Here is a 16,698-nt window from a genome sequence, read left to right on the forward strand (position 1 = left end):
ATGTAGTAGACAGCTGGACTTGTTTGCTGGTATCTTAATTCTAGACTGGCAGTTGGCTCATTTTCCAAAATTTGTTTATGCTACATTTTGGAAACAAAAACAACAGGCAACATAGTATGACAAATTTTTGCTTTATTATCATTAATGTTTTTGGGATAAGAAACAATGGTGTTTACATTCATCAAAAGCACCAACAACGAAAAACCTAGGGGCAAGGGGTTGAGATTACCCCTTCCAAAGAGTTAGACAAGGAGAGCCTTCCAATGGTTAATAATCATCAAAATTTTATAATGACAAAAAACTACTGTGTAATTTTCTCATCACCAAGAGGTGTTGCACCAAAAACAGGATTGAAAAAGGAGCACTTGTATTCAAACACCCTACTATTTCTTTCTTTCCAACGACAAAACAATATTGAATACCAGTAGTACTCATTCTCTTTGATGTATCAGTAATGGACACCTTATGTCTCACTTTTAGGATAACATTGGTGTTTTCGTGGACCAAAATGGGAAACTGCTTCAAGAAGGCCGGATTTGTTGGTCGGAGGCTCCTTCTGTCGTTGTCATACAAAATCCTTATGCAGTTGCTTTGTTGCCAAGATATGTTGAGGTATTCTCGATCCATTGTAAGCAATTTAAAACAATTCATCGTTGAAATACACATACTTCCATCATTTAAATTTGCAGATTCGGTCTCTCCGGTCTCCATATGCATTGATACAAACCATTGTCCTTCGAAATGGCCGGCATCTTATTGACAGTAAGCATGCTCTGGTTGTTGGATTAGACAATTCTGCTTATGGCCTCTTTCCTGTTCCTCTTGGTGCACAGGTGATTTTCAGCCCATTTACAAGAGTGTTAATTGTGGGTGGTTGTAGTTTGGGTTGTCTTAGTTCACATTGTTGATTGTCAAAAGGGAAATATTTACAAAATTAGATTGTTTTATGATTTGAGTACGAATGTAGTAGTTTCAGTATTTTTGGTACTTCCAATTCCATCTATCATGTGTTATTAAATAAATTTGAAGGATTCTTTGGTTATATGGTCCAAAATCTTGAAACAGCACAAACATACTACAATGTCACATACATGTAAGAAACCTTTTTCGGGTTGCAGATAGTTCAATTAACAGCATCTGGTAACTTTGAGGAAGCGTTGGCTCTGTGCAAGTTGCTTCCACCTGAAGATTCAAGCCTTCGATCTGCAAAGGAGAGTTCAATCCATATCAGGTGGGTTTTCATACCATGAAACCTACTCATGTGGCTGTGGTTTTTCTTCTTTCCAATTTTGCAGTGAAAGCATTGTTTGTTAATCATTACTTAGTATCCATTTAATTATTAAAAAGAAATAGGAAGTCATATAATTTAGTCCAGGTATGAAAAGTAGAAACAGCCTAGTTTTATCTCCCCAAAAAGTCCACTTTTTTTTTCCACGAGCTTATAGGAGCTCAAATTGATACAAACCGAAATCAACAAAGAATCACAGTCACCACTTATAGACAGAGTATGCAAGTTTCTGCAATGTTCTCTCAATCGCAATTCTGAATTCTCTATATTTAACATTAAAACTTCTCTGATTTCGACCTAACCAAATTTCTCGAAGTACACCCATTACTGCTATAGTTCAGGGGAATTTTGAATTGTCACGGATTGACCTAACGGTCATCAAGGATCAATATAAATAAAAATAGGGTTTAGAGAGTACATTCAAGGCTTCAAGCCATGGTGCCGTTTATATAGGATTAAATATCTCACAAGTTTCCTGGGCAAGTAGCTTCAACTTCAAGAGAATTTAGTCTGTTTAGGGTTTTCTTGTTTCCAACTTTCCAACTAGCCTCAGTCAATTACCTTCAACTTCAAGAGACATTGTTGTGGCAGTTAGGTGTGGATACCTTACTATTGGTAGAAGAAGATGCTGGACCCCTTGTGAACTCCATCTTCCAATTCTTCTTTTGTGGTTAGGGTGAAGATCATAAATCATCTTCCTTTGTCATTCAAACCTGCAGCAGCCTGCAGCCATCCTCCTCCTGCATTTGCTCACAGTGAAGATCTTTGGAACATATTGCACTGGCTGATCACAGTTAATATTTAAGTACTTCTAGGAGAATTTTGCAAGACCTTTATGTTCTTTTCAACAACTTCTGTTAGAAACTATTTCAAAATATGTTTTGTCTTATATTTCAGATATGCTCATTATCTTTTTGATAATGGGAGCTATGAGGAGGCAATGGAACATTTTTTGGCATCTCAAGTGGATATAACCTACGTGCTTCCCATTTATCCTTCAATTGTCCTTCCAAAGACAACTTTGGTTACTGAAACAGAGAAATTGGTGGATTTGGATGATCCTCATCTTTCAAGAGCTTCTTCAGGTTTTTCAGATGACATGGAGTCGCCTCTACACCAGCTGGAATCTGATGAGAACACATCACTGGAGTCAAAAAAAATGAACCATAATACTCTCATGGCTCTAATCAAGTTTTTGCAGAAGAAAAGGCACAACATTATTGAAAAGGCCACTGCTGAAGGGACAGAAGAGGTAGTTTTAGATGCTGTTGGAGACCGGTTTAAGAAATCTTACAAGGTAAAGTCCCGAAATTTTTGTTTCTTTGCTTCTTTGCCTCTCTCATGTAGTATTGTAGTCTCTTTATTTATCTATTTTTCGGACAGTGACACCATGTTCTTGTATGAGTTTTGATCGTGAAGGATTCCATTTTCTTACTCCTGGAAAGTGGTCGACGTTCTTTTGAATATTAGATAATTTCAAATGTTTGGATTTTATATTTATGTCATTATCTTTGACTATGATGGATGTTGAGAGAAACAAAGTATGTTGGCCCTATAAACTGGTGATTTAGATAAAATCATCATGAGTAAAACTTGTATGAATATAATATCGATATTGCATGTATATTAGTGTGTGTTGTTATTTATAGCTTAGTTAAGTTTTTTACTTCATTGTAAGATTACTCTGTTTATTTTAAGGAACCTTTATACACCTACAGAATTATCATGTATTTGACTCCATTGAAGGGAGTAAGAGTATACCAGGGTGGCTGCTCCCAAGCTTGAGTTAAACTACAGTTATTTTGTGTTAACTGCACAAGTATGAATGGGAAAGAGATTCCTTGAAATTACTATGTTAGCTTTTGTAGAGCATACGTATTTACAAAATAAATTCGAATTTTTTGGTAGAGAACACCATTTTCCCTTGAGGGAGGAATCGTGGGCTTAGGAAATTATGAAAAGATGCTTGGATTCGCAAGACTCATTGAGGAAATAATTCCATAAAGTAGTTTTCGCAATGTTAGACTAGATTATAGGAGAGTATCCCAATCCCGGGGGTGGACCTCATCCCTAGGTGTTAGGAATGCAATTAAGGATTAGTAATTAGTTAGGAAAGTTGTCAAGGAGATCGGTTATGATTAGAGAGAGTTGGTTATCAGTAGAGAGAGTGGGTGGGGATAAACTTAGGTATTTGATGATTGAATTAGAGCTTGGGGGAGATCTCAAGAGGGAGGGTTCAAGTAACTCAAATTACTTTATTGTAGTTTCTTAATGTTATTGTGTATTTTCTGTATTTGGATACCTAACAAATTGGCATTGGAGCATGTTTATCTTGAGAGCATCCATTCTGGCTATGGATTTGGATCGAGATATGCTCAATCATGTGGTTAAGAATTTGTTGGAGGTATAGAGGGAGATCAAGGATTTAAATCAAACACTGAAAGGAAGACAAAATTGTGCGGAGAATATTGAGTTAGTGACTGAGGTTGAGGTCAATGGTTGTTACAAGATTGTTGATGTCAAAGGCCAAAGGAATCTTGGTGGTGGAAGAGGAAATCAAACGAGGAAGATGTAGTCGAAAAGGGGAAAACATTTAGGGCAAATGGGTGTGCCATCACTTAAGCTGGGATTGCAAGAATGTGGGCTTGGCCAGTGGAAAAGAACAAGGGCTGGATATTTTTTAGTAGCGGGTTTGCTGGTATTTTAATGTTCAAATTGGATTTGGGAGTGAGTATTTTGTTTAGTGCTTGCAATTCAATGGTTTCTAGACAACCCACACCTTGAGGACGATATATGTTTGTCAGGGGTCGATAATGTTAGGAATGAAATTAGGGATATTATATAGGTATATTAGTAATTAGTTTGGGAAGTAATTAGTAGGAGTGGCTATAAATTGAAAGACTGGGTAGGGATGAACTTGGGGATCTGGTGAGTGAAATAGGATTGGGTGAGATTGTAAGACCCCCAATTATCCATACTTATAGGAGGAAGGGTAGAAAAGTAACTGCACAGGGAATTATTATGGAGAAATGATTGGAAGGACGTTCTGAGTGGTAGGGCCCACTGGGCTGAGGAATATGTGAGTCTATAAATAGGATTATTAGGTTGGAGTAGCTAGGGTATTTTTAACTTTTAGGAGGTAGGGCTACAGCAGCCACCAGGGTCTCTTAAAACAAGAGGCTGGTATGATCTTTTCTGCATTTTTCCTTGTTGTTTCTTGTTATTTCTTTTCATCTTGTGAATCTGGATCATTTGGCTTTATATATAAATAAAGTAAACCAGAGTACCGCCTCTGTTTAAGCCATTTATACAGTCCTTTCAGTCTAAATTATTGTTAGTATCCTAACAATTGGTATCAGAGCCCGAAAAAACTGGGGGTGGTTACTAGACTAATGGCGCAGAGACAAATAGAAGACAGAGTGGATGGAACTGAGAAGGAAATAATGGGTCTGAAAGAGATGCTGTTAGAAATGAAAAAAGCAATGGAACGAATGGCTGAGGATCTAAGAGAGAACCATAGCTACAAAAGAAGGGAGGAATCTGGGACCTCCGACGGTTCAGTAATGAAACTGAAGGGAAAAGCTGAGGAAACCGATGTTCATAACGAAGGGAACTTGACCATGGGTGACCGTAGTAAATATAAGAAATTAGAGATGCCAATGTTCTTGGGAGAAAACCCGGAATCTTGGGTTTACAGGGCAGAGCATTTTTTTGAGATCAATAATCTACCGAGACCGAAAAGGTCAAGGTAGCAGTAGTCAGCTTTGGACAAGATGAGGTAGACTGGTACAGATGGTCACACAATCGGAGGAAGGTGGAGTCGTGGGAGGATCTAAAAGAAAGGATGTTTGATTTTTTTAAAGACACAGGGCAGAAGAGTTTAGTGGCGAGACTGATCAGGATTGAACAAGACGGTTCCTACAATGATTATGTAAAGAAATTTGTTAATTATTCAGCACCCCTGCCCCACATGACAGAGAGTGTGTTAAGGGATGCATTCCTGACTGGGCTAGAGCCGAACCTGCAAGCTGAAGTCGTGAGCCGCAATCCACTAACATTGGAGGAGTGTATGAGAGAGGCACAGCTGGTCAACGACAGAAATTTAGCCCTGCAATGGTCCAAGGCAGAAGGGGGAGGACGGAATTACAAAAAAGGCGAAGGAAGCACGAACAAGGGTCCAGAAGGTGGGGAGAAGGGAATCACCAGGAAAACAGAGTTTCCTTTGAAACAGGTGACAATTCCCATTAAAGGCAACTACCAGAAGAGTGAACCACCAGTGAAACGCTTATCGGATGCGGAATTCAGAGCACGACTTGACAAGGGTCTGTGTTTTAAATGCAATGAAAGGTACTCCCCTGGACATCGATGCAAAATGAAGGACAAAAGAGAGCTGATGCTGTTTATCATGAATGAAGAAGAAAGTCTGGAAGACGAAGACAGAACAGAGGAAACTAATGAAGAAGTATTAGAGTTGAATCAGCTTACACTGGAGGAGGGAACCGAAATTGAGTTAAAGGCAATACATGGCCTAACAAGTAAAGGAACGATGAAGATCAAAGGCGAAATTAAAGGGAAAGAAGTATTGATACTGATTGACAGTGGGGCCACCCACAATTTCATACACAACAAAATTGTGGAGGAAGTGGGACTGGAGTTAGAGAATCATACTCCGTTTGGAGTCACTATCGGAGATGGTACAAGATGCCAAGGAAGAGGCGTGTGTAACAGGTTAGAACTAAAACTTAAAGAGATCACAATCGTGGCTGATTTTTTAGCAATTGAACTGGGGAGTGTAGATGTGATTCTAGGGATGCAATGGTTAAACACAACGGGAACCATGAAGATACACTGGCCATCCTTGACCATGACATTTCGGATGGGAAAAAAACAGTTTATCTTAAAAGGAGATCCTTCACTTATTAGGGCAGAGTGCTCTCTGAAAACTATTGAAAAAACATGGGAAGAGGACGACCAAGGCTTCTTACTCGAAATGCAGAACTATGAGGCAGAGGAAGATGGGGAATTGGATGAAGTACAGAGAGTAAAGGGGGATGAGGAAGAATCTCCAATGATTCAAGTCTTACTCCAGCAGTACACGGATTTATTCGAAGAACCGAAGGGATTACCACCAAAAAGGGAGTGTGACCATCGTATTTTGCTGGTAACCGGCCAGAAACCTATCAATGTGAGACCTTACAAATATGGCCACACACAAAAAGAAGAAATCGAGAAGTTAATATCTGAAATGCTCCAAGTTGGGATAATACGACCCAGTCACAGCCCTTACTCGAGTCCTGTGTTGCTGGTAAGAAAGAAAGACGGAGGGTGGAGATTCTGTGTTGATTACAGAAAATTAAATCAAGTAACCATATCGGATAAATTTCCAATACCCGTGATAGAGGAATTGCTAGACGAACTGCATGGGGCCACTGTTTTTTCAAAACTGGATCTCAAATCTGGATATCATCAGATACGGATGAAGGAGGAGGATGTGGAAAAGACAGCATTCAGAACCCATGAAGGACACTACGAGTTTCTGGTCATGCCGTTCGGCCTCACTAACGCACCAGCTACTTTCCAATCTTTAATGAATCTGGTCTTTAAACCCTTCCTCAGGAGATGTGTACTGGTATTTTTTGATGATATATTGATATACAGCACGAATCTCACAGAACACGAAAAGCATTTGGCCATGGTTTTTGCAGTAATGCGGGATAACCAGTTAGTTGCTAACAAAAAAAAATGCGTAATAGCCCATTCACAGATTCAGTATTTGGGGCATTTAATATCCAGTAGAGGGGTTGAAGCTGATGGAGACAAGATCAAGGACATGGTAAATTGGCCCAACCCAAAGATGTAACCGGATTGAGGGGGTTCTTAGGGTTGACAGGTTACTACAGAAGATTCGTCAAAGGGTATGGGGAGATGGCAGAACCGCTGACCAAATTATTACAAAAGAACTCATTCCTATGGGGGGAAGAAGCAACAGAGGCGTTTGATAAGCTGAAATTAGCCATGACAACCCTACCCGTACTAGCTCTACCGGATTGGAACCTGCCTTTCATCATTGAAACAGATGCGTCGGGGATTGCTTTAGGGGCAGTTCTATCTCAAAATGGCCATCCCATAGCTTTTTTCAGTCAAAAACTATCAAACCGAGCAAAAACCAAGTCCATATATGAGAGGGAATTGATGGCTGTGGTTCTGTCAGTACAGAAGTGGAGACATTACCTCTTGGGAAGGAAGTTTACAATCATCTCAGATCAGAGGGCCCTCAAGTTCCTTTTAGAGCAAAGGGAAGTGCAACCCCAATTCCAGAAGTGGCTGACTAAACTCCTCGGGTATGACTTCGAAATACTTTACCAACCCGGACTACAAAACAAAGCAGCCGATGCCCTCTCCGAATAGAACAACCAGTGGAAATGAAGAATATGTCCACCACGGGTATTGTCAACATGGAGGTGGTAGAGAAAGAGGTTGAGTTAGATGAAGAGCTTAAGGCAATCATTGAAGAATTAAAACAGAATCCTGATGAGCCTAGTAAATTCCAATGGGTGAATGGAAACCTATGGTATAAGAAGCGGATTGTGTTGTCAAAAGAATCCACTCTGATCCCCACCTTACTACATACATTTCATGACTCCATTTTGGGAGGCCATTCCGGGTTCTTAAGGACGTATAAAAGGATGTGTGGGGAATTGTATTGGAAGGGTATGAAGGCGGATGTAAAAAAATATGTGCAAGAATGCGAGGTTTGCCAGAGAAATAAGTTGGAAGCAACTAAACCAGCTGGAGTTCTGCAGCCAATTCCAATTCCAGAAAGAATCTTGGAAGACTGGTCCATGGACTTCATTGAAGGGCTACCTAAAGCAGGAGGTATGAATGTAATAATGGTAATTGTGGACAGGCTGAGCAAATACTCCTATTTTATCACCATGAGGCATCCTTTCAATGCAAGGCAAGTGGCTGAAGTGTTTATTGACCGGGTAGTGAGTAGACATGGAATACCTAAGTCAATCATTTCCGATAGGGATAAAATTTTCATAAGCAACTTTTGGAAAGAAATATTTGCTAGCATGGGAACCCTTCTAAAAAGAAGTACGGCATTCCACCCTCAAACGGACGGACAAACTGAAAGAGTAAACCGTTGTGTAGAAACTTATCTGAGGTGTTTTTGTAATGAGCAGCCGACAAAGTGGAATAAGTTCATTCCCTGGGCAGAACTATGGTATAATACAACTTTCCATGCCTCCTCAAGATCAAATCCCTTCCAGATTGTATATGGACGATCACCTCCTCCGCTGCTATCATACGGCAATCACAAGACTCCTCACAATGAGGTGGAACTAATGCTGAAAGAGAGGGATTTAGCACTGATTGCTCTAAAGGAGAACCTGAACGTGGCGCAGAACCGAATGAAGAAAATGGCAGACTCTAAGAGGAGGGAACTTAAGTTCAAGGTGGGAGATGAGGTATATCTCAAGCTTCGACCCTATAGGCAACATTCTCTAGCACGAAAGAGGTCGGAGAAGTTGGCCCCTAAATTCTATGGACCTTACCGCATAATTGAAGAAATTGGAGAAGTGGCGTATAGGCTGCAGTTACCGCCCGAAGCTTCCATTCATGACGTCTTCCATATTTCCCAACTGAAACTGAAATTGGGAAAAACACATGTAGTACAAATCCAACAACCAGTACTAACGGAAGAGTTTGAACTACAGCTACAACCAGAAACCGTACTGGGCATTCGATGGAATAAGGACTTGGGGGCCAACGAGTGGTTGGTGAAATGGAAAGAACTACCGGAGAACGAGGCTACCTGGGAAGCAGTGTACCAAATGAATCAACAGTTTCCCACCTTCCACCTTGAGGACAAGGTGAACTTGGAACCGAGGGGTATTGTAAGACCCCCAATTATCCATACTTATAGGAGGAAGGGTAGAAAAGTAACTGCACAGGGAATTATTATGGAGAAATGATTGGAAGGACGTTCTGAGTGGTAGGGCCCACTGGGCTGAGGAATATGTGAGTCTATAAATAGGATTATTAGGTTGGAGTAGCTAGGGTATTTTTAACTTTTAGGAGGTAGGGCTACAGCAGCCACCAGGGTCTCTTAAAACCAAGAGGCTGGTATGATCTTTTCTGCATTTTTCCTTGTTGTTTCTTGTTATTTCTTTTCATCTTGTGAATCTGGATCATTTGGCTTTATATATAAATAAAGTAAACCAGAGTACCGCCTCTGTTTAAGCCATTTATACAGTCCTTTCAGTCTAAATTATTGTTAGTATCCTAACAGAGATCTCATGAGGGTTGGTGCTAGTACCTCGAATACTTGTTATATTGCAGTTTCTTCATTGAAATTGCAGTGCTGCCATCTTGGAGAGAGAGTCCATTAATTAAGTTTTCACCCTTTTTGAGAACATTCACCCTGCAAATCACCTAACTAGAGTCCCTTTCAGTACATCAAATAAAATTGGACAAATAAATTTGCTAGAAAATGTCGGTAGGATGGATTTGTTGGTTGTCCTAGAAGGTTAGAAATGCTTGAAAACGAATTTTGAATATGAATCTCCTGCATTTACCAACTGCCAGAAAAATTAATAATCTCTTACGTAAGACAAGATGCCTCCTAAAGCCTAAGTTCCATCTGTTGTTGACTGCACCTACAATTTTCCACGAATTTTTTTTTAGATCCAGTTTGATCAAAGAGCTCAGAGAAGTTAGAGAAGGAAACATTCAGGGTAGAGGTTTCTGATAGAAATTTGACCTTAAGATGGGGGTCGCACTCTGCCATGCTGGTAATCATTCAAATTCAGTTTCCAAGTTGTACAAGACCCAAACTCCACGATAGGGTTCCAACTTTCTTGGCAGTAGAACATGTGAAAAGGGGATCATCGGCACAATTCCCCCCAAATATTACTCACGATGGGTTGGGGTAACTTGGAAGGAATGAGTACATCTTTGTCTGTAGTGATTGACATGTTTAATAAAATCCATACTGATTTCTCTAATTTTTTTATCAATTGATCATAAATTATCTTTTGTCTACAGGGACGAGGAAATATTCCCATCAGCTCTGGTGCTAGGGAGATGGCAGCTATACTGGATACAGCATTACTTCAAGCTCTGCTTTTTACTGGACAATCATTTGCGGCTTTGGAATTATTGAAAGGCCTGAATTATTGTGACGTAAAAATATGTGAAGAGATCCTTCAGAAAAATAAACATTATTCGGCTCTGTTAGAGTTGTATAGGTGCAATTCTATGCATCGTGAAGCTTTAAAACTTTTGCATCAATTAGTAGAAGAGTCAAAAGTCAACGAGTCTCAAACTGAACTCCAAAAGTTTAAACCTGAAATGATCATTGACTATCTTAAGGTAAGTTTTCACAACCACTTGAAGAAGATACTTTTGATGGATTTTTTTTGTGTTCACTGCATGATAACTGTAATGGCTGGATTTAGATTGTAGATGTTTTAAATGTTTTCATGATAGGATATAGCATGATAAGATTTAATCAATTTTATTTGTTAACAAAGCACAAGCCAAGAGGAGAATATTCCTGTCTTGTTTTGATCTCAGAAGCTCAACAGTTTAACTATTCTATAGTTTTGACACAATTTTTCATACAGCCTCTTTGTGGAACTGATCCCATGCTGGTTCTGGAATTCTCGATGACCGTTCTTGAAAGCTGCCCCACGCAAACTATTGATCTCTTTCTTTCGGGGAATATTCCTGCAGACTTGGTTAATTCCTATTTGAAGCAACATGCTCCAAACTTGCAGGCAACATATTTGGAGCTTATGCTTGCAATGAACGAGAGTTCAATTTCTGGAAATCTCCAAAATGAAATGGTAAATGCATACAGAGGCATAGAACCTGCTTTGCTGAGTTTGATATGGCTCTATTTTATGTCCTTTTACATGACATTTACTTCTTTTCATGACATAAGAATTAACACAATAGTATGTGCAAACTACACTAGCTGATTTTTTGTACTTACTGTTGATTTGGACTGATCATGGTGTCCTTTAATTAATTACAAATGGTACTGATTGATAAAACTACTTGCAGCTTCAAATATATCTTTCGGAAGTTCTTGAGTGGTATGCTGATTTAAATGCTCAAAACAAATGGGATGAAAAAATTTACTCCTCCACGAGAAAGAAGTTGTTGTCTGCTTTAGAGTCAATCTCAGGGTATCAGCCGGAAGTTCTATTAAAACGCCTGCCCTCGGATGCATTATCTGAAGAACGAGCAATTTTATTGGGGAAGATGAACCAGCATGAGCTTGCCTTATCTCTCTATGTTCATAAGGTAACCTTTGACTGTTTGAACTAGATTTGCACCGTCAACCTTCTCTTCATTTCAGTTAACAACAGTTGCGACTAGCTTCCATTTTTCCCTGTAATTCTGTTATTTGCAGTATATTTTATACTAATTCAAAACAATGAAGTATTTTTCTTCATTTTTTCTAGATCCATGTTCCTGAGTTGGCACTATCCTACTGTGACCGGGTTTATGAATCTTTAGCTAACCAGCAACCAACAAAATCTTCTGGCAATATATACCTGACTCTTTTACAAATATACCTCAATCCCCGCAGAACAACAAAAAATTTTGAGAAGAGAATTACTAACTTAACATCTCCTCAAAATATGGGGACTCCAAAACTTGGGTTAGGTCCGTCATTCAAGGTTAAAGGAGGTCGTGCAGCTAAGAAAATTGCTGCAATAGAAGGTGCAGAAGACATGAAAGTTAGTCTTAGTAACACTGACAGTAGCAGGAGTGATGGCGACACTGATGAACCTGGCGAAGAAGGAAGCTCTTCAATTATGCTTGATGAAGCTCTGAACCTGTTGAGCCAAAGGTGGGACAGAATTAATGGAGCACAGGCACTCAAACTTTTACCCAAGGAAACAAAGTTACAGGTAATCGTTCTTTCATTAGACATCTTAAAATAAAGATTGAATAGAAAACACTAGAACTCACCCCATGCTTATGCGTGCACTCCTAAATTATCTAATCTTGTCTCAAATTACTTCTGGATGTTACTGTCTCTGATTTAAATCGAACCATTTAAGCCTTCTTTAATATCTAGACTATAGACTATAGATGTAGATTGTTAATATTTTTTTCTAAACTTCATACAGATTTTGAATAATTTGAATTAATTAAATAGTAAGAATGTAATTGATTAAAACTAAAAGAAGATCTAAGAGACCAAATTCTCTCCTTAAACTTATATATGCATATATATATCTTTTACAGATAGTTATGCTTCTAAGTCTCTTTCTAGTTTCATCATTAGCGTCTTCTTTAATCCTAAAATGCAGAACTTGCTACAATTTATTGGACCACTTTTAAGGAAATCCAGTGAGGCGTACAGGAATTCTTCAGTGATAAAGAGTTTGCGACAAAGTGAAAACTTACAGGTATGCACTGAACAAAAATCAAAATAAGTTTATGAGTGATTCCATTGCAAATCAAATTTTTTTTCCAGATTGGATATCTTGATGTCATCATTTTTATGTCCTTGCATTATTTGATTGACTTACTACCCTTCAAATCATATGGTAATCCATTGGATTTGATCGCAACCTTATTGTAACATGGTATATGCTTTTATTTTGAAGTTGGGAAGATATTAGCCTCAACTTCCAATTGACATTCAAATGGTGATCTATTACCATTTTGATACTTGGTCGACACCTTCCGTTTTAGAGAGAGAAAAAAGAAAAAAGAAAAATCACCTTCACTAGCGAATTTCATACTACCTGAAACATGAGCCCAATGATCATCCCCATACGTCTCGACTGCACATTTACACTACATCCACAACTAAGTGACACGAAGTTATTGTCAGCATCAGCCAACCTAAATCAAGATTCTTCCTCACAACCCATAACTCGTCTGCTGAATTCCCTTCATCCTTACGCTATTTGAGCTTCATTATAACAATGTCTCATGTGAAACCACGATATCATCTCACATACTAAGATTATTTTGATGTGGAACAGGTGAGAGACGAACTCTATAGCCAAAGGAAACCTGCTATAAAAATAACCAGTGATAGCATGTGCTCTCTCTGTAAGAAGAAAATAGGGACGAGCGTTTTCGCGGTCTATCCGAATGGGAAAACACTTGTGCACTTTGTATGCTTTAGAGACTCACAGAACATGAAGGCTGTGTCTAAGGATTCACCCATAAGAAGGCGTACATAATAATCAAGGTGATGGTTTCTCCATTTTTAGGTTTCAAACACAAAAATGAAAGGCTTTAACAGGGAAAAAGAAAACTAACAAACTCAGGTGTGTCAAGGGAAGTCTGTCTTTTTCATGACAAGGATGAGGAATACATGGAAACTGGCCTGGAGGGGTTGCTTTTTTTTCTTTTTTTTTGTCATTCATTGGATTGGCTTTTTGGGTGTATTTATTTAATATAATTTTTTGTTTTGCAATTGGGTGAAATATGTGAGGTTTGTATCTATATGAGGGTTATGATTACTACCTTTTATATGTATATCTACTTTGCTTGTGAAATATTGCAAGTTCAGCATGAATGAAAAAGCAAAAGGATCCTCATTGATAATGTGATAAAATCAAGTAATTCTTTCTTTGCTGTTTTTTCCTTCTTTGGAAAAGGCAAAATGGAAACAAAAGTTATTAATAAAAGAATAGCATTTATAAAATTCTGAATAAAATCAAAAGGAAAGATTATGTAGCTCTTCATGCTTTGGGTTTCATTTTAGTTTTGTACTTTTTCATTTTTTGAATTTTTATGTATACTTTCAATCAACTTTGAGCTTAATTTCTTGATAAATCTTAAATTTTGTTTCGTTTTTTCTTTTTATATTTTTATTACAGTATGTAGGGTGGTGAAATCGAATTTATGGATTTGAAGTTTAGAGTACTATGCAAGTTGAATTATACTGGTTTAACTTAAAATCTAAATTTAATCATTTGAGAATCTCTATAGAGACCATTTTATAAAAATGGTAATTATTGTCAAATGTGTTATCTTTTTTACAATTTTTGTTAATCTTTTTTCATAAATCTTAAAAAGTTTATCATTTTTAATTTTTATTTTATTTTTTTAAGAAAAAAATTAAGTAGAGGCTAATACTAGTTTGTTGATAAGCAGACATGGGAAAAATTAAGATGAGAAAGTAACCTGCTTCAAAGCAGAGTATTTCATTATTCTAAAAGAATTTAAATACATAATATCTTTTACTTTTCAGCTGAAATAGAAATAAATAATTGTTCCCATGAAACCTTATCCTCTACCTCGACCGGGATTGATTGTTGATACACGATCCAAGCCATTAATTTTTTTCTATTCCTTATTATCTTATTACCAAATCAACGCGGCTAGTTAATAGGATGTTTAATGTTGAAGTTGATGTTTATTTGGTATCTGAAGTTTTGATAATGACACTTTAGTTTTTTAGATTTGCAAAATCGTTCTAAATGATAGGAGGAGGTAGAGAGAAGTTGAAGAAAATATTACTCAATATAGAAGTTAATAAATATTTTGAATTCATTTAATTTTACCAAACTGATTATTGTCATCTTACTTTTTAACGATCAATTTAACACAGATACCATTTAGAATGATTTGACAAATCTCAAAGACTAAAATGTCACATTTGAAATGAGACCAAATCAATATCAATCTTCAAACCCCAAAGACTAAAAGTAGTGTAATTTAATTTGCTCCATTCATCTTTAAATTTTGTTCTAAATGATTGTCAAAATAAACTTAACTCAATCTTATCTAACATGTAGTTCTTTTAAATTCTTTTAAATGAGAAAATTGAGAATTTCTTTTTGGTCTCATTAACATCATAAAGTAGCTCAACAGGTGAAGGACGAATATTCCTTTAATAAAAAGGTTAAAAGTTTAAATTATCTCATTCTTACTGTTGAACTTAAAAAAAGCAAAATTAGACAATGAAACACGTAGCAAATAAACCATGCATTTAGCGAAAGAACAAAAAAAAAATTCATCAACTGAGTTTGAAACCTTTGCAATTTCTTTACATCTTGCTAGTGAACAATGGTGGAGAGTCACCAAGTTGGTGTATTTTCTTCATTTCCCAAATAAAAGAATATAATTGCTGCTACTTCCAATAGGGAAAAATATGCCAATAATTCTTTACCCCATTTTCACCTAAATCTTAATTAAAAATGGATCCTTTCAATTTAAAGTGAGTGGTGAGAAAATACATTCTATCTCCACACTTCAATTAAAGTAATTATGGATGCTCAAAAATACCTACCATAAAAATAAGTATTCATGAAACCGTAAACTTATTTTTTAGGTTCATAATAATTTATCGTTTTCAATAATGAATAATTTAATTAACCAGGCAAAAGCTTTACCTAAATCTTCAAATTTTAACACAAAAAGATGAAAGTTTATTGTCATTTTTCTTTGAAATCTTGCCAATTCTATACCCTGCACTAATTGTGTTTTATAATTTACGAGATATACTTATTTTTTAATCTTCAAGTGCAAATTAAAACCTTTGAAATGATGATAATTTTAAGTTAAAATTGTAATGTTTATTTTATTATAACAAAGTATTTTTCAATTATCCAAACCTAAAATGTGAAATTGAAACTTTAATGTATAAATTGAATGCACAAGTCGAGAGGAGAAAGTTGATTTTTATTTTATTTTCTTTTTAATTATGTCTTTCTTGACTTTAGGAGTGTTTAATTATTATAAATTAATAATTTTTTCTTAATTTGATTGTCAACCTAACCTATAGCTAATGTTTACAGTATTAACTTCAAAATCATTTATCACCATGCATTACTTAAAAAGATAAATAATAAATTGACATTTTACTCCCCAAATTCTTCCCATTTTCCAAAAGGTTGAATCTCTCATATTTTCTGTATCTCACTCTCTTTTGACTTTTTTCAAAACTTTAATTTTTAATCTCGAAATTTGAAACTCATTAAATACAAATATTAATGTGCGTTAATAATAAATGCAAGAATCAATTTACATAGGATTGGTTTTTTTTTTTTATTTCAAAAGAAAAAAAAAAAACTTGGAAGACATTTCATTCACTTTTTTTCCTCTATTTTTCTCAACCTATTCAATTAGGAAATAAATTTGAATTGTTTAATAATGATTTACACCTATTTTTACATAGTTTGATATAAAACTAAGTTAAATATTAGGGAAGTTGTTCTTTAAGAAAAACATTACAAAATTGTTCTTTAAAAAAAACATTAGGGAAGTTGCAAGAACAAGTCTCATGTCATTCTTTCTAGTTTCTGAATAGGTTGAGAAAAATAGAGGAAAACAAGTAGATGAAATGTCTTCCAATACTTTTTTTTTTCCTTTTAAAAAAAAAAAACCAATACCATGTAAATCAATTCTTGCATTTATTA

General features: G+C 36.5%; 1 protein-coding gene across 1 annotated transcript; it reads left to right on the top strand.

Moving 5' to 3' along the window:
• Positions 1 to 480: 480 nt before the first annotated feature.
• LOC116406240 (vacuolar sorting protein 39-like) lies at positions 481 to 13,897 on the top strand (the record flags this gene model as incomplete). Its single annotated transcript, XM_031889952.1, has 10 exons — positions 481 to 612; positions 690 to 833; positions 1,119 to 1,231; positions 2,186 to 2,585; positions 10,340 to 10,666; positions 10,921 to 11,142; positions 11,363 to 11,605; positions 11,767 to 12,219; positions 12,625 to 12,723; positions 13,309 to 13,897. Coding segments are annotated over 10 exons (2,337 nt in total), but the record flags the coding sequence as incomplete, so codon positions are not given.
• Positions 13,898 to 16,698: the final 2,801 nt, after the last annotated feature.

The sequence above is a fragment of the Cucumis sativus genome, unplaced genomic scaffold, assembly GCF_000004075.3.
Source record: "Cucumis sativus cultivar 9930 unplaced genomic scaffold, Cucumber_9930_V3 scaffold78, whole genome shotgun sequence".
Taxonomy (NCBI): domain Eukaryota; kingdom Viridiplantae; phylum Streptophyta; class Magnoliopsida; order Cucurbitales; family Cucurbitaceae; genus Cucumis; species Cucumis sativus.